The following is a 19559-nucleotide window of genomic DNA, read 5'->3' as shown; positions in this document are numbered from 1 at the left end:
TCTATGCCAGTCAAACTGGTGATGGGGTTGAGAGGGGAAGGAAGTGATATCTCCTACGTGAGCCAGCTACCTTAGCAGGCCGGGCTTTCTCTGTTCATTTCTCCGTATATGAATCCTACCTACCTGCTATGGTCTGATGGTTTGTGCTCTCCCTTCAAAATTTCTATGTTGTAATCCTAACCCCCAAAGGTGACTGTGTTAGGAGGTGGGGCCTTTGGGAGGTACTTAATGTTCTTTTTAAAAAAGACCCCCATAGAGCTCTCTCCTGCCATGTGAGAATAAAAGGTAAGTTGGAGACCAGGGTACCCCAACCATCTCAGCACCCTGATCTGGGGCTTCCAGCCTCCAGAACTGTGAGCAATAAATTTCTGCTGTTGATGAGCTACCCAGGCTCTGGTATTTCGTTATAGCAACCTGAACAAATTACACACTATCACTTAAGCTTAGCCCAAACCCCATGTCTTCCACCACCACACCAGAGCTCTTTTCCTTTTAATTCACAAATTACCATGGCACTTTTCATTACTGCTTAAAATTCATGAAAATACTAACTGGAGTCTGGTTAGTTCCATTTTGGTGACAGAAGGGAAAAATCTAGAATCTGACTAGCCAGTGCTTGCTTCACATCACAACCCTCAGGATTTAAAGGCCATATATATAGTTTATAATTAAAAACGACTGACCATAGGTACTATGGTAAGCGCTGTGAATTGTGTAAGACTGATGAATCACAGACCTGTACCCCTGAAACAAATAATACATTATATGTTCATAAAAAATTAAAAATAAATAAAAATAAAAAGGAAGTATTAAAAAAAAAAACTGACCGTATCATAAAGTATAATGTAAGTGCTATAAATAAATGCCAAGAGGTAAGCATATAAGCAAAAACAACAACAACAAAACAAGCAAGGCAAAGCAGCCCAAAAAGAAAAAGATTATTTCGGGGCGCCTGGGTGGCTCAGTTGTTAAGTGTTTGCCTTCGGCTCAGGTCATGATCCCAGGGTCCTGGGATCGAGCCCTGCATCGGGCTCCCTGCTCGGCGGGAAGCCTGCTTCTCCCTCTCCCACTCCCCCTGCTTGTGTTCCCTCTCTTGCTGTGTCTCTCTGTCAAATAAATAAATAAAATCTTTAAAAAAAAAAAAAGAAAAGAAAAAGATTATTTCTACGAAAGCCAGCAAAGGTTTCAGAAAGAAAGAGAGAGCACTTTAAGAAGGTCTTGAAAGATGGTCAAAGCATGGGGAGCGTGGGTGGTGGTACAGTCGGTTGAGCGCCACACTTTTAGTTTGGGCTCCAGTCCTGATCTCAGGGTCATGAGATCGAGCCCTGCGTCCGGCTCGGTGCAGAGACTGCTTGGGTTTCTCTCTCCCTCTCCCCCTGCCCTCCCCCACCAAATAAATAAATCTTTAAAAAAACAAAAATAAAAAAGATGGTCAAAGCAGAGTTGCAGATGGGCTGGGAGAACTCAGGCTTGAGAAAGGGCAAAGGACATTCCTTCCTCCAAGATCGAGCTTCTCTGGCCACTTCTCCACTGTGGAGTCATAAAAGTTCAACCCGCCGGTTGTCATTTTCAATCAGCATCTTGGCTCCGTAAATTATACAGGGATACTTTGTTCATACTGGGTTATTTTATCTCACTGAACAAATAGTATGTTGTGATTAAAGTTGTTTGTCAAAAACTGACAGCAGTGACACACAACTTCAAAAGGTTCTTCACTGCAACCTCATAGGGTGTCTCTTTTCCTTCTTCCAAGTGGTTAGGGCAGGTCAATTCGGCACACTTCTGCTACTTCGTGTTCTCTGGCTTCCTGGAAGGATGAGAGCTATAATATAAGCTAATGTCAACACTGCGAACTAGAAGACAGCTTCTGACAAGGGACTGGAATGATGCTTTGTTTTTCAAGGTCTGAGGTGAAATGTGACCCGCCAACACTGCTCAAGTGTCCCCACTTCTCTCATGAGTTTCAAGGCTGTTTGACTTACCAACAGGCTCCCACTCACTCTGGCCCCCAAGAGACTTTTGTAACTGTAGTCCTACAAATACAACTGCCAACGTGTTTATCTTTCTCCACTAATAAATTTTAAGATCTTTGAAAATAGGAGGTGTCAGTTTTTATAGTCAACAAGTCTTATTTCTGATATTGAAAATAATACAAGTTTAGAGAAACTGGAAAAAAGAGAGATTTTCTAGGTTTTGCAATGTAGTGATTAATTTATTATTAATAATGATCACTAGTGTTAACACATTTTTAGCTAAGTGTATATTTTTAGCTAAGCCTGTAAATATATATTTTAATAAAATTAGGAGAAAATTTATTTGAGGTATAACCTATAAACCATAAAATATACCCACTGTAAGTATAAAATTTAATGACTTTAAGTAAATCTACAGAGTTCTACAGCCACTACAACTCAGATTTGTCAAATCATAAAAATAACCTAGCAGAGGAACAATTTCATGTCACAAGGGTGGGTGACAGTTTACAGCCAATCCCTGCTGCCAGCTCCAGCCCCAGGCAACCATGGGTCTCTGCTTTCTGTTTCATAGATTGGCTCCTTCTGGAAATTTTATGTATATACAACCAGGCTTATATAACCAAGCATAATGTGTTCGAGGTCCAAAAGTCTCGAAGCATGTTATTAGTAGTTAGCTTCTTTTTATTGCGGTATGGATATGCAACATTTTGTTTATCAGTTCAACAGCTGATGGACATTTAGATTGTTTCCTGATTTTGGCCATTCAGCATGGTAATGTTAGGAACATTCACGTCCGTGTCTTTGCGTAGAAGTATGTTTTCCTTTTTCCTGGGGAGATGATATGATACCCAGGAGTGGAAATGCTGGTTTGTATGGTAACTGCATATTCAACTTTTAACAACTGTTAAAGGTTTTCCAAAGTGGCTGTACCATTTGATATTCCCACCAGCAAAGTATGAAGGTTCCACTTGTTCCACATCCTTTTTCAACACCTGGTATTGTTGGTCTTTTTGATTAAAGTTATTGTATTGGGTATACAGTCACATCTCACTATGGTGTTAATTTTCATATAGTTCATGACTAACAACTTTGAGCATCACTTCATGGGCTTATTAGCTACTGATATGTCTTCTTGGTGAAATATATACTCAAACTGTTTTCCCATTTAAAAATCTGGAGGAAGTCTGCTAATTGGTGAGTTTGGGACCTTTTTAATATAATTTAGATATTTTGGTTGACTGAGGGTTCTAGAGGGGAGGTGGGTGGGGGGATGGCTTAGCCTGGTGATGGGTATTAAAGAGGGCACGTATTGAATGGAGCACTGGGTGTTATACACAAACAATGAATCATGGAACACTACATCAAAAACTAATGATGTAATATATGGTGATTAACATAACATAATAAAATAAAATTAAAAAAAATATTTTATTTGAGAATATTTTCTCCTAATTTGTGGCTGATTTAAAAGTGTCTTTAACTTTCATTTTTGAAGGATATTTTTTGTTACATGTGGAATTTTTGGTTTACAGGTTGTTTTGTTTTGTTTTTAAGCATTTTGGATATGTCAATTGCCTCTTGCGTCCTCTGGTTTAGATAACAGGTTAGATCTCAAACATACTTTTTTTCTCTCCTCCTAAATGTAACGAGTTGCTTTACTCCTATTGCTTTCAAGATTTTCTCTTTGTCTCTGTCTTTCAGAGACAAACTTAGACTATGACAGGTGTAAGTTTTGGTCTCTTTATGTTTCTCCTAATGGGGGTCATTTATCTTCTTGAATTAATAGATTAATTCCATTTTTCAACAATTTCAGTAACTTTTTAGCAATTATTCCCTTCAAATATGTTTTTGCTCATCTTTCTGTCTCCTCTAAGACTGTCAAGTTCCTTTCCAATATACATGACATACCTATTTTTTTAATGAATATTAGTCTCCTTGTTTACTATTGTCCTTGACTATTCTCTTACATTAAAGAATTTACCTTAATCTAGAGTTTGAAGATAAATGACACTAAATTCTGTCAGTGGTCAAGACATTGGTCAGGAATTAAGTACTGTGCATTGTTTGTCATCCTTTGACTATTTCTATCAATAGATCATACATAGATCAACAATACAACTTCAAATATTGAGAAGTAACAGAGGTGCCTGGATGGAATTTTTATACGGCAACTTGTAGTAGCAATGATAATAATGTCAAGACAAGAAGTTTATATGTAGGTTATGGACTCCCATAACTTTTTTAGATTAGAAATTCTGAAGAGAAGAAATTACCATCTTTGAAACAAACACTTTAGTTAAAAGACCCCAGTTAAAATCCTAACTTAGCTGTTTACTAGTAAATTGTGTGATACAAGACCATTTATTATCTCCAGGCCTCAATCACCACCTAATAATACAGAGATATTCATACCTCTACAGGAATATTGGGAGGAATTAAATGAGATAGCATTTTTAAAACATAAGCATACAGGAGATACTGAAAAAGTCCTTGGAGATTTTTAGCCAATTACAAACACCTTCAGATTAGAACTAGTTGTGTAATCCTAAAAATATTTTAAACATAAGTATATCATAGTTCAATTTACATTTCCAATAAAATATTTACATTTATATTTCCAAATGTAATTGGAAATCTCTATTTTCAAATAAGAGAAAATACAATATAAAATTTTTTACAAACTTAAAGGGGACAAAAAATAAATTACTTTATTAACAAACCTCATCCTTTAAAATTAAAGACATGCAAAGGAAAACATATGATTTTCAGTTTTTAAAGTCACATGATCTAAAAGCTTGCAAATTTTTTGTTGATATCAATTGGCAGACATCCATCAAATTATTCATTCTTACAGAGAATAACAATTTTGGCAATTTACATAAGCTTACTTAAAATCAAAGTCTAGACTCATGGATTTTTTTATCTTCCATTTAAAGAAAAACCTGTCTGTCAATTGTCAAATGCTCTGAAGCAATTCATGTTAATTTTTTCAGTGACAGACATAAAGGATTATTATTAGAGGGTTTAAAAGAAATATTTTCAACACAATAAATGTGCATCATATTACACCATGTGTGTATAAAGCATACTGATGATACAATTAAGGATCCTTTATCCACGTAATGATTCACACTGGTACTGTTATTTTAATCGTAAAGCTTTAAGATCATATAGTCCAAACCCCTTCATCACAAGATGAAAAAACTAAAGGTTAAATATGTTAAGTGACCCACTTATGCTCATGTAGCTAGTGCCATAGTCTTCACCAAGACTCAACATTTTCCGACTGCCCTAAGGCGATTTCCCAACTTCACCTCTCTGCTTAGTAGCCTGAAAAGAATCCATATACAATTTTGATCATAGAGGTTTCTGTCTCAACAGTGATGCAATATAGTAGAATAACACTAAAGGATTTGGGATTTATTCACTCACTTATTCTGTTACTCACTCACTCAACATGTACTGAGTGACCATCAGGCATCAGGCATTGGCCTGGGTCCTGGGTAGAAGACCCAAATTTGCCACTTATTTGTACGACTTTGGACAAAAAAATCTCTTTAGATCTCAGCTTCTTAATTACTAAAATGAAGATAACACCAACCTTTCTCACAATGTTGAAAGACTAAATGAGATCATGTACTTGGAATGTGGGGTAAGGTCCCCAATTTAGGTACAACTGATGGGTTATCTAAATTGCACCACTGCATAAACAATTACCACCTGAAGGCCAGATCTCAAACTTAACATGATCAGAACTGAACTTACTCTCTTTCCCTTCCTATAAACTCCCCTACCCTGTAGTGCCTTTCTTATTATTAGCTTCACTATCTAACTATTCATGAATGCCAAAAATCCTGGAATATTCTGAATATCCCATTTCTATCAAGCTCCATGTCTAGTCAAACATCAAGCCCTACCAGCTATCCCTCTAAAGTCCTTCCCAAACACATTCATCTCCTCCTTCCCCCCACTGTTTTACAGAGCCTCATCATTTTATGCCCTAAGTACTTCAATATCTTTTAGTCCCACTAAAACTAGCTGCATAAACTGAAATGAAAACAGGGAGATTCAGTAAAGATCTGCATGTGGAAGGGTGAGGGATGCCTGGGTGGCTCAGTTGGTTAAGGGTCTGCCTTCAGCTCAGGTCACGATCCCAGGGTCCTGGGATCGAGCCCCACATTGGGTTCCTTGCTCAGCAGAGAGTCTGCTTCTCCCTCTGCCTGGCGTTCCCCTTGCTTGTGCGCTCTGTCTCTCTCTGACAAATAAAATCTTTAAAAAAAAATTGTTCTCTTTCAGAGCATCTAGATTTCTCTTAACGTAACTCTTGCCTAAGAAAACTATTAGGTATTCAAAAATTCACAAAAAATGGTAACTGGTTCCCTTCTATTCTTTCTCTGGGCAAATCTTAGCCAAAAACAAACAAACAAACAAACAAACAAACAAACAAACTGCTGAACATCTAGAATATAGTATCACAGAGCAAGAATACAGACATCTTGAAGCTGTTTATGAAGATGGGATAGCCTGGGGCACCTGGGTGACTCAGTCGGGTTGAGTGTCCAACTCTTGATTTCGGCTCAGGTCATGATCTCAGGGTCGCGAGATCGAGCCCCGTGTTGGGCTCGGCGCTCAGTCAGCGTCTGCTTGTCCCTCTCCCTCTGCTCCTCCCCCCACTTGTGTTCTCTGTCTCTCTCTAACAAATAAATAAATAAAATCTTAAAAAAAAAAGATGGGATATCCTAAGAAACTTTATCTACTCATTTTGAAACCATGCCAGTATCTCTTGACTCTATCCTTACCATCAGAATCTATGAAGATATCATATGAGAATAAAAAATAGAATAGCTAGCCCATAGCACTGCTGTAATTTCTCTAAGCTGCCATCAAAAATAGAATGAGTCTCAAAGCACCTGAACCCGAATTAAGCCATTAAGCACTCTAGCTCTGAGATAAAATTCAAAGTCCATCTCTGGACATAAATCCAGGTAAGATTAGAGTTGCTGACAAGTAGTTCTACTTTAGGTGAAAATTATGTGTTAAAATCTAAATTCCCAGGTAAGCTTCTAAGTGGCAAGCTGCCACTTGAAAACTACTTTGCTGCTTTCCTCCTTTGAAAACCTCCTGCTGTTGACATTTTGTGAATGAGGAAATTGACCACAACAGCAGAAAAGAGGCAAACTCAAATTAAAGTGCTTCGTCTCAATTGAGCAAGCCATGCTACACCCTCATCAATGTAAAGATGCAAAAATGTAAAAATGCAAAAATGAACATATCCCAAACATCACCCACCCCCCATCCTAAATATTTCAAACTCTACCACCAGATACATAGAGGAGTTATTTTGCATGAATCACTATTCACAGCAAAAGGGAGCAATTGTGCTAGCTTTTGGTTTCGCACATACAGAGCAGAAAAATGAGAAAAATAAGACTATGAGAGGAGGGAATGAGAAGGCAAGAGAGGAGTAAATAACCAAAACTGACGCAAAGTTTAATTCCTCTTCTGTCGGGTCACTTATCTCCATTAAAAGTCACCGAGAAGTCAGACTGTATTAGGAAATCTCAAAATACTTTATTCAATGGAAAATACAATGTCATTTTGTGATCTGTTCCTCCAGGCCTCAAAATTCTTGCAGCCTCCCCTGCTCTCCACGGTATTCAAAACTCTGAGTTTGAAGACCCCGTGGGAAATCAAAACCATAACATAAAGGGAGATGGTTCCTGAGAGATGGCACAAACCAACTCCCATGTTCCACAACCAGGGTTACGGAGGCCTAGAGCCATGAGGTGGTGTTAGAGACTGAATTGTGTCCCCCAAAATTCACATGTTGAAGTCCTAACCCCAGCACCTCAACATGTGACTGTACTTGAAGACAGGGGATTTTCACAGGTAATTAAGCTAAACTGAGATCATTAGAGTGGGCCCTAATCCAATATGACTGGTGTCCTTACAAGAAAAGGAAACTGGACAGAGGTAGCGGGAAGATGATGTGAACACACAAGGAAAAGATGGCCATCCACAAGCCAAGGCTTGAAACAGATCCTTCCTTCATGGCCCTCTGAAGCAAGATCCCGACACCTTGACCTCGGACTTCTGGCCTCCAGAACTACGACACAATAAATTTCTGTTATTTAAGCCACTCGTCCTGTGGTACTTTGCTACAGGGGCCCTAGCAAAGTAATACAGGTGACTTGCCTCGCGTTGTCCAGTAGGTGATGGAAAACAGCCAGAATGAAGCCCAGATTTCTAGACTCTTAATATCCACGGGGCTTTCCACCTCACTATGCTCCCTTCCAATTTAACTTCCTGTTTTTTGCTCAAAGTCCTCTCCCACAAAAATCTTACACTCATTCAGCTTGTTAAGGACTATGCTAAATATATACTGTTTATGCTAAACTCTCATGAGATCTACTCCCACATCGCCCAAAAGACATTTTTTGTATAGACGTATCATGAACTCAGAAAGTCCAAAACTCAAATCCACTACTCCACAGAGTTAGTATGACACCATTCTGGAACCTAAGAAAGCCTAGGTACAAGATCCAAAGCCGTGGACAAGTTATCTAACCTCTCTAGGCCTCAATTCCATACTCGTATCACAGATTCTATAAACAGTATAAAGTCTATACAAAATCCCTTCGGAGGGCTCAAGTGAAGCTTACAGTAGATAACTGCCCTTTCGAACTGTGAAGTGTTAAAAGCAACACAAATTATTTCTCTCTCTGGCACCATTTTTTTTACTCATTCAAACTCAAAACCATTTATGTTTCCCTCTCAAATAATCTCTAACCCCAGTAATTCACCTTGTTTTGGCATTTCTTTCTCTACAAATCCTTTTTTGTCACTGCTTTCTAATCAATCCAGGTCCTCGTAATTTCAAATCTGCACGACTTTGAATGACTGATTTATCAGCTTCCAGGTTCCTCCTCATCTAATCTATATCATATCCTAATATCAGATTTATCTTCCTAATACACTCAATTCAAAAGTCTTCAGAGGCTCCCTAACCCACAGAGGCCTGCATTCTCTGACACAACTGCCTCCCAGGGCCCGTTCCCAAGTTTATCTCAAGGCCTACCTTGTGCCCAACAGCCTTGCCTCATACCAAGGCAGTATGAACAGATCAATAACCACTTCAATTTGGCTCTAATTGTTTCTCCCCTTGAACTTCGCACTGATGAGTCCAACTGTCACAACTGGATCCTCTAATACCATTATAAACTTGCCCTGAACCTTGAACCGAGGCTAGCATGAACAGCAAGGGCAGGTTGGTAACCTGCAGTGTATACCCCACACGTTAGGGAGCGTGCCTGCTGCTCAGTTTCATTTCCTCCTGCTTCTCTCTTGGCCCAGCATCTCTTTGCCCCTTTCCTACTCCCTAGCACTCAGGGTCTAGCAAAATCCAATTCAAGAGCATTCCACCTTGCCTACCTCCAGAGCTCGATGGGAACCACTGCTGTATCTCAACCAGTGGTTTCCAATCCCATCAGACGGAGCACCCTCTATGCAACAAATATTTCATAAAGATGCCTTCACAACAACATTTTCAGCTAAGTAGGAATGATGGAAATCAAACGGAAGTGGTACGAAAAGGAGAAAGGAGAATGAGAGGTGAGAAAGTGAAAAGCGAAGGGAGGCCTCTCAGAAACAAATGTAAATCAGAATGATGGTTGTGAGGAACGAATCAGACCAGTGACAGACTACATTTAATTCCTCAATACCTTAATGATATTACTGCAGTAAATCACTCGCAGTTATCTTGTTGTGGGCCAGCTATAGTTCCTTCAATGCAAAAAATAAGCTGAAGTCTTACATCAAGATAATCTGTACTTTTAAAAATGTAGTGGAGGGAGTATAATACTAAGTGAAATAAGTCAGTCGGAGAAAGACAAATACCATATGATTTCACTGGTATGTGGAATTTAAGGGGAAAAAAACAAAAAAAAACAAAACAACCCAAGAAACACTCTTTCCTATAGAGAACAAACTGATGGTTACCTGAGGGGAGGTGGGTGGGGGGATGACTGAAACAGGTGACGGGGAGGAACAGTACAGTTATCGTGATGAGCACTGAGTAATGTACAGAAGGGCCGAATCACTATATTGTACACCTGAAACTAATATAACACTTTGTTAACTATATTGGCACTAAAATTTTTAAATGTAGTAGAGGGAAAGCTATTAATACTAAAAGTTGTGAAACTGAACTGAAAAGTTCCCACTAATAAAAAGATATTTTATTCTCTTGGACTAGAGAAACTCTGCAGAAATAAAATATAAAGCAATTTTATTTTATAAGAATTAAAAACATGTATGTAACAAACTATGTTGTAAGAGAAATTTTTAGAAAAATGGCCAAAGAAAATATTACAAGATAAATGATGCTAATATATAAAGAGTATCTATATGTCAATAAGAAAAACCAACAGAGGGATGCCTGGGTGGCTCAGTTGTTAAGAGACTGCCTTCAGCTCAGGTCATGATCCTGGAGTCCTGGGATCGAGTCCCGCATCGTGCTCCCTGCTCAGCGGGGAGTCTGCTTCTTCCTCTGACCCTCCCCCCTCTCATGTGCTTCTCTCTCTCTCTCATTCTCTCTCTAATAAATAAATAAAATCTTTAAAAAAAAAAAAAGACCAACAGAAAAAATAGTAAAGGACAGGAACAAAGAAATCAAGAAAGAAGAAAGACAAATGACTAACAAGATAGCATAAGCCCAGTATGTGTAAGGAATTTTCTTAAAAGGCATGAATATAAAGTAATGCTAGATTAATGTGTACCTTAGAAACCCTACAAACAAAACCAGGCATATAAAATTCCTTGCAGTCAGCTTCAGTCTCACCATCAATACACATCAGGTTTTTTCCCCCCACACCTGAGTATACAGCAGGATTGTCTTATTTTATTTAACATGACTCGATATGATTGCAAGAGATCCTGATTTTTAAATTTCAGTTTACACTTTCCAATGAGATATAACCATATAATTTACAAACTCTGCGTATGCAGAGGTGAATAATATTTAAACAGCGACAGGAATCATGCAAACACAAAAACAAAGGTAACAAGAAAATGCCTACCTTCCCTGATAGCTGTGAAAGGTGTACCTTCTTCTTCCTGCAGCCTGATCACCTTCAGGGCTACCAACTTCCCATTTACTCTGGCAGAAACAAAAGAAAAGTGAATCCGTGAGAATATGTTCCCGTTACGGCTCTAATTTTCTTACAGTTTATATTTTATGCATTTTTGCACTGAAAATGTCAGTGACTCAATCATGCCACCACAACATTAATTTCAGTAAGGTTGGGAATTTTCTATCATCATTATAAATATTCACATTTTAAATATTCACACTCGCCTCGTCCAAGATTTAACCGAAGTTTTCTATGATTCCCTCTAATGTTCCTTCCAGAATGAAACTAGTGCTTAACAAAATCACCATGCTTGATCAATCATTCTCAGACTAATCAGAAATCAAGAAATCAAAATAACTCTTGTCCTTAGTTTTTCCAATAGCTCCTTCGTTTCCTTGGCTGAAATGTCTTCGTCTTCAGTCTGAAGCTGAGGTCATTCAATCCCCAAGGTCAGAAACTCGACACTCAAACTTCTCTCTTCCCTCTTCTTTCTCTCTCTCAATATCACTCATTCCTCCCTTTCTCATTATTTTATTTTTACTAGAGCCTTCTAAAATTATATTTGGTCTGAATGTGTCTTATACATCAGTATATCATCAAAATAAAAGTTATGAATGTTTTACTATTATAAGATTACACAGGACCTTTCCAAAGCAGATGGTTCTTCCAGACGTATTCTAAATGTGTATTGGCTCTAATTAAAAGTCAGACTGCAGTAGACAGATAACTTTTTTATCTAGTCAATTCTGTTAACAAAAACATGACAATCTACATTGGTCTTCTAGGCAAATGCTCTCCTTTACCTTTACTAGGCCCAGCAGCATCCTTTGTTAATAAGAATAGATAAAACAAGCACACATTACAAATGCAAAAGGTACAAGAAGGCATTTGATGAAAAGTAGGTCTCTCTGCTACGCTCCTTCAGCCACCCAGCTCCCATCCTGTGAGGTCACCGGTTACCACTGTTCATATATACTTACACACACACATCTATGGTAGTATGCTAGACAGAGTACACTGTGTATTTTACCTTAACAAATTTGGCGACTTCCTCATAAATTCATAGAGAAAACTTTCTATTGCTTTTGAAAGACCACAGGGTACTCCTTTGTATACATGTAATATACTTCATTTAATCCCAGTCTTCTACTGATGGTCGTTTAGCATGTTCCCATTGTTTTGCTACTACAATAATGATGGCGATAAATATTCTTGGACATGTAACTTCATTCAGGTAAAAAAAAATATCTGGAAGATAAATTCCTAAAAGTGGCATTGCAAGTTTGAAATGTATGTGCATATCCAAATTCTAATTCTGATGAATAGTGGGAAATTATCCTACATGGAGGTTGTACCACCTTATAATTCCTACAGAACAATTGTAAGAGCTCCTGTTAGCCCCTTCACCTATACAATGTTATCAACCACTGACTCTGCCAATCTGAGAGACAAAAATTGCAACCACAAATCTTCAGAGCTTATGGAACCAGCAAACAAGAACTCATGCGGTCCAGAAAATCCAGGGCCTGAGTCTGAAACAAAGAATGAGAATGTCTCTTTTTTAAGAACTGCATCCAATTGGTCTGGTTTTGCTCGAAAAACTGCCACAGACACAAAACTTGAAAGTCCGAAGAATGCAGCATAGCCCAACCATCCCAGTGGCATTCCTCATTGCGCTAACTATGGAAATACTTTGTTGGTTACCCTGATGGTATAATGCCATCTGATTATAAAGCCCCACAATGTGCCCTCTTCTCAAGGTTAGGAGGTATTTTTCCTTGTCTTTCAGCCGGGATGACAGGCCAACTGCTTTTCTGCTCTGCATCCTTTTTGCACCTCAGTACATTACCTTGATTTTTCCGTTCCTGACTGTGCTCTAGGTACCCAGGTGTAGGCAAAAAATTGATACGCACATGGAGTTCCACTGGAGACTGTACCTTGTGCTCTCACTTTGTCCTTTATGACAAAGGGGGGGAGGTGGTGGTCTCTGGCGGGGCTTGAGGCTGGAATGCAGTCAGTGCTGACATCTGCACAGATTTTTCTCAGCCCAGTTGAGCTCATCACTGGCTCCCCAGAGGAGGCAGTAACTGCTTCCAGGAACTGCTTGGAACTTTCCCCACATTTACAGATATTTTCCCCTCACCCATAAAAAAATGCACACAACCTTCTTCCCACAAAGCTTTTCTACTTCCCTTGAGATCATTAACTTATATGTACCATGAACTGAATTCTAGAATACAGGGAATTCATGTTTTTGAAGGTCATATACTTAAAACACTCTCAGACCATGAAGCATAATTCATTCCCCTATAATATATTAAAAGGAGAGAAACCTTCAACTAAGCCAACACTTACTCTTTAAATGCAACTAGAGGTAGAACACCTTTAAGTAATTTCATATACTAATGTGCATTATTTTTGTGGTGAAAAAATTTTTTAACATATTTACTTTGATAACTGCATAAAAAGTACCAGATCCAGATTAATGGAATTCTGATTCTGAAGCATCATTCTCCATGAATTGAAACTCCAAGCATTAATTTCTTATAGTTATGATAATCACAACAGCTAGAAACATTGAGTTTTATGTATTATATTACATAACACTGAAAATTTCCTTAAAACTTATGCTAGACTATTAGCTCTGGGAGTGAAGGAAGTCTTTCTGTTTTGTTAACTGTTATGTGCCCAGTGCCTAAAACTGCTTGGTAGAGAGTAGGCTCTCAAAAACATTTATTGAATAATGTTAATATACTGATAATTCCTTTCTTATACCTGAAAGATAACTCAAGAATAAAGTTTAGGGGCGCCTGGGCGGGTCAGTCGGTTAAGCGTCTGCCTTTGGCTCAGGTCATGATCCCAAGGTCCTGGGTTCCAGCCCCGCATCAGGCTCCCTGCTCAGTGGGAAGCCTGCTTCTCCCTCTCCCACTCCCCCTGCTTGTGCTCTCTTGCTTGCGCATGCTCCCTCTCTCTCTCAAATAAATAAATAAAATCTTTAAAAAAAAAAAGAACAAAGTATAATAATTGCTGCTTTCAAAGTTTCAGAAATCTCAAATTTAATAAAGTTTTCAGTATCTTCTTTCATGTTTGGTTTAAGTATTTATTGTTCTTTTTCAAATCAAATGTGTAGCCTCTTTGATTTTGACACATGTGGATATGGCAAGTTTTCATTTACTTAAAGTTTCAGAGTTTATAGAATACTTTGTTAATTAACCCTTTTGCACCCAACAGCCATGTTTCAAAACCCCCGCTATCCTTTAATTATCTGTGTCTAGACCACTAATCAGTATCCCCTCTTCTTCAACTGCTTTAGTGGTCTCCCATTAGGAATCATATTGATTATCAAATTGCTCTTTAACCTTAGAGTCATTGTGACTTTCTCTTTTCTTAATTAGTTTTTCTCTACATGTCTAGACACTCACCAACTACTGAAACCCTCAGTTCTAAAGCCCTAGGGAAAAATGCTAAGTCACTTGCTCCACTTTTGGAAAGAATACCTTTGCGAAAAAATAACATTACCAACTTTCTAATGTTCTACCTTTGATGCATATGTTTTTATAAACTTTAGCATAGACTGAAATACTTAAAATTCCAAGTCACTAACTCTAACAAAATGTCATTTTGTTAAAGACATCAAAAGACGATACCTCTTATTCTATAAAAATGACAAAGAATAACATAGAAAAGGAGGTAACAGAGAAATTATATCTAATAACTACCTTGTGTAGTTTAAACGATTTTATTTAAAGATCCAAAACATATACTTCAAACATTGATTTAAGTTCCTTAGAATAATTACAAAATTCCAATTGAATCAATAAATTAGAGCTGTTTACAGGAAAACACTGAAGATTCCTCTTTAACAAGTCTCATTAATTAAATCAAAAGCTAATGAATAGAAGGCAATCAAGGCTTGATTGGCAATGAAGACATTAATTCAGGTGATTAACATAGTAAAAAAAACTTTTAATTGTGTTAATAATACTACAGAACATTCTATTGGAGGTATTGCCAGGTTTTACCCAGTTGTCTTAAGCTATTTAAGGAGCCGTTTTAATTTCAGAGATTCTTTACTATTCTCTAATTTTTCAACATCTCACTTGGCCAAGCTGACTTCAGGCCCAGGGATGAATCAACCTTCAGTCCGCTGGTCACACAGAAGAGCTTTCAAATGCAGGATGAGGAAGAGCCAGGGGAATGCCCAAGCACAGAGCTTTCCACACACAGAGACGTGGGGATACTGGGTGTCCTGGCAGAGCCATGTTCAAGTGGATCCAGCTTTCAAACTGGTTCTAACCACAAATCCAAATCTCTATGAACTTCAGAAACTCTGTCCGCAGTGCTGTATGCCCTAAGTTTGTGAAAAATAAAGTTCTCTTGCAAGAGAAAAACAAGAAGATCTAAGGGTTTTGAACAAGGAACACAGCCTGTTCATTTTTTCATGCATTTGTTCATTTGTTCATTCAACATTTGTGAAACCTACAAAGGAAAATGCCCCCTTTAGGGTAAAATTTCCAGGTTCAAAAGATGATGCACAGAAAGAATTTCCTTATGAGCAAAAATTCTCAAAGGAAAGCCCAAAGGTTTTCTGTTCCATTAGCTACTTCAACTTCATAGGATAATTTAGTACAATAAAACAAAATTACAAATATTAACCAGGTCATCTTTGAAAATAGTGTCCATGTGCTAACACCTAGAAGAAATTATATCTAGAGGATACAAAGGAAATTAAGGCAATATACCTAAAAGAAATTTAATATACTCTGGAAAATTTAATATATTCTGCCTCTCTTCCATTATGACTTTGTCTCAAGAGAAACTGCTAGGAAATAATACCAACCGTATTTGTCTAGAAGCTATAGAAGGAAATGTAGATACTACTGAGGAAGCAACAATGGCAAACTAGAGTTATAACAAGGACAATATATTGGGCTGAATTTTTAAATTTTCAGAAAAGTCATTAAAATATTTTAAAGGTACTATTAATAGTGCTTGTTTTATTAATTCCCTCTTAAGACACTGGCTAAAGTGCTGACTTGCTGTATTATATACATACTTCAAAAATTTAAAACTCTTTTTTTAAAGGAAATATTTTTTTAAAGATTTTATTTATTTATTTGAAAGAGAGAATGAGAGATAGAGAGAGCGCGCGCACACGTGAGAGGGGGGAGGGTCAGAGGGAGAAGCAGACTCCCCGCTGAGCAGGGAGCCCGATGCGGGCAGGACTCGATCCCGGGACTCCAGGATCATGACCTGAGCCGAAGGCAGTCGCTTAACCAACTGAGCCACCTGGTTAACTAAACACGTGGTCTTGCTATCTCCATCTAAATTCAATTTTTATTCAGGTGTAAGTGAGAAATCTTGGCAATTCTGCAATATCCTGAAAGTACTATTTACTATATTTTATTCTGGAAAAATAAATTAGAATTTCAAAGTAAGTTGCCAGTAATCACACTTCATGCTAATCTTTATCAATACAGAGAAAAGACTACTAATAAAATCCAAAGATTAAAAAGAGAATAGTATAATGGCTATTTATTAGAATGTGACTAACAATGCAAAAAGTCTGAGAATTTAATGCAATGAGAAGTCTGTTCGATGGACAATTATAACCTTTTATAAAAGAAATGATTGCTACTAACGCATAATTCATCATTGCCAATGTTTCATCAAATGTACAAACTCATTATACTTTGAACCAAATTTAGAGTGACATATATTGTTCATGCGAGAAAACAATAATTACATTTCAACAATTTTAAACCAGCCAACTCTGCACCTTTCCAAAAATAAAATCTGTCAACTAAGGATTTGAGAGCCATTACCTTGCAAGCAGAAGTGATCTCAATGACCATTCGGGCTCCAAGCAAAAAGATCCTCACTGATTTGAGTTTTTACCCTGTCCGCTCCCTCCCTGGAACAAAGCAGCCCCTCAAAAGACTTGATGGAACTCAACTCCCCTAAACTACCCCAATTTTTTTGGCATGAGCCAAAATTTGCTTCCTGTAACTTCCACTGTCTGATTCAAGTTCTGAATCCACAAAGACTAACTAAATGCTCTTTCATAAGATAGTCTGTCCCATAATTAAGTTTTAATATCCTGCCCCTAAATCAACAAATTGAGAGAGAGTGATTCTGTGCTTGGCATAAAGGATGAAGAACAGAGACATGATCCTTGCACTTAGGTCTCACCAAGGAGACAGGCATAAAGTATCAAAGAGAAACAAGAGGTTCTCACTCATCCAAGATGGAACAATTTAAGCATCACTAAACTAATACCTGTGATTGAAAGCTATCAAACATATTCAATTCAATAAGTTTATAATGCAACAAAACAAAACCAACTCAGGAGTCATATTTGGAGGGTAAAACAAAACCATATCATTAGTTTCAAAACAGCTGAAAAGAATATATCAAGCATTTACCTTCCCTCTTCATATACTTTCATATACAATGTCCTTCACTCTAACGAGATAGTTGATATATGGAAGTTTCTCTTTATAGATGTACTGCGTATAACAAATGAAGAAGGAATGACAGAATCTGAATTAACACCATTCTTAACCTTAATCACTTAACGGATTATTAATGGTTGCTAAAATCACAAAATGAGGCTATCAGATATTATGCACCTCCTGATGGAAGCAGGCATCCCCTCCTATGGAACAAACCCAACCCGAATCTGACCAAGTCTCAATCTAACTACTGAATTAAGGAGATAAGGTAACAAAATTAAATGTTACCATTGGGATACAATCAGAAAATCTACAATATAGGAAATTCTATAGGAAAAATGAACCTGTCTCTTCAACAAATAAATTTCAAGGCAAAAAAGGGGAGGAACCCATAGACTAAGAGATTGGAACCAGGTAGATGGAACAACCAACCGAATAAAATCTCAGAGGCAGAGAACACAATGTGTTAAACAAAGATACAAGAAGGAAAGAGTGACTGGAGTTTCTTGCTGTTGGCGGAGAGGGGATGGAGAGTTAGGAAGGCACTGGAAAGAGGAATGGAAGAACCAGATCATGGAGGTCCTTAAGAGCCACAGGAAAGGGAAAGGGAAAGGGAAAGGGAAAAGGAAAGGAGAAAGGAAAGGAAAAGAAAGGAAAGGAAAGGAAAGGAAAGGAAAGGAAAGGAAAGGAAAGGAAAGGAAAGGAAAGGAAAGGAAAGGAAAGGAAAGGAAAGGAAAGGGGAAAGGAAAGGAGAGGAAAGGAAAGGAAAGGAAAGGAAAGGAAAAGAAAGGAAAGGAAAGGAAAGGAAAGGAAAGAGGAAAGGAGAGGAGAGGAGAGGAGAGGAGAGGAGAGGAGAGGAGAGGAAAGGAAAGGAAAGGAAAGGAAAGGAAAGGAAAGGAAAGGAAAGGAAAGGAAAGGAAAGGAAAGGAAAAACACTGGTGATCTAAAGAAAGGAAATGCTATGATTAAATTATGTGTCTGCAGCTCACCCACTACCCCCTAGTTCCACTTTAAATCAGAATGGCCTGAAAGAGCACACCAGTGGGAACAGGAAGGAAGGGCAGGAAACTGTTGCAGTGGTCCTGGGGAAAGATGGCGGCCGCACAAAAACAGTGTTTGGTAAGAGCAATGGGAAAAAGGAAAAGGACATTCTGAAGACACAATCAACAACCTGTCAGGATAAATTGGATTGGGTATAGGGAATGTTGTAAAAGATGACTCCAAATGTTCTGACTCCAGTGTTGGGTGGATGCAGGTACCACTTACTGAATTGAGGGAAACTAAAGAAGAGGAGATTCAGACAGAGTTGTAGAGTCCTGTTTCGGAGGATCTTAGCCTGGGAGCATCCCCAGTGGAGACACATAGTAAGCACTGGTATTGGTGGATCTGGATCTCAGTACAAAAATCTAGGCTAGACATAAAAACCTGTGAGTCATCTGGAGGACTTCAAGAGAAGTGATAACCTCAAGAGAGAGCCAGTTTTCTGTTAAAGCGGAAGTTAAGAAAAAATTCAGAGAGAGGTAGAGATTATGTTTGTTGATCAGAGGATGATGTTCTAGATCTAGAAGACACAGGAAGATCCTGAAGGAAAGGAAGGGACAGTGTAAAAGATATAGTGAGAAGTAGGGGGGTGAGGTCAGAGAGACAGCAGATGATCCGGGAGTTTATCCCTTGGGTGGTGCCCGTGGTAAACAGTGATGAGCAGAGGAGATTCCGTCCTGACGGTCTCTTGGAAGCAGGTGGGACAGGGGCTGCTGTTGTGGCTGCCTCTGAGCATTAGACAAGGCATGGAGGGGACTGGGGCCAGCCTCTGCAGCTGCGTGGAGGATTAAGGTGCTGGCTGCATAGTAGAATCAACTGGGCAGCTTTAAAACATATCTTGGCCTGGCCACACTCCTGATTTAATTGGCGGTAGGGTGGGGTCCTAAGCATTTGTATTTTTTAAAACACCCTGGGGTGCTGAGAACCAGTCTGTTAAGCCTTTAGGTTCTTACATC

The 19559-nt window shown here is 38.4% G+C and overlaps 1 protein-coding gene across 5 annotated transcripts in view; it reads right to left on the bottom strand.

Annotated features, from left to right (window-relative positions):
* The window catches only part of CDK14 (cyclin dependent kinase 14), a 547481-nt gene that overhangs the window by 358515 nt on the left and 169407 nt on the right, over nt 1-19559 (bottom strand). For all 5 annotated transcript variants that reach the window (XR_003516423.2, XM_027573639.2, XM_027573640.2 and 2 more), the window contains one exon: nt 11054-11133. Coding sequence is in view for 4 of the 5 variants with exons in the window: in XM_027573639.2 (XP_027429440.1) it covers nt 11054-11133 (80 nt within the window). In the remaining variant the exon portion in view is untranslated. The remainder of the gene's footprint in view (nt 1-11053; nt 11134-19559) is intronic.

The sequence above is a fragment of the Zalophus californianus genome, chromosome 12, assembly GCF_009762305.2.
Source record: "Zalophus californianus isolate mZalCal1 chromosome 12, mZalCal1.pri.v2, whole genome shotgun sequence".
In the NCBI taxonomy this organism is placed as follows: Eukaryota; Metazoa; Chordata; class Mammalia; order Carnivora; family Otariidae; genus Zalophus; species Zalophus californianus.
This window is presented reverse-complemented; position numbering and strand designations above follow the sequence as displayed.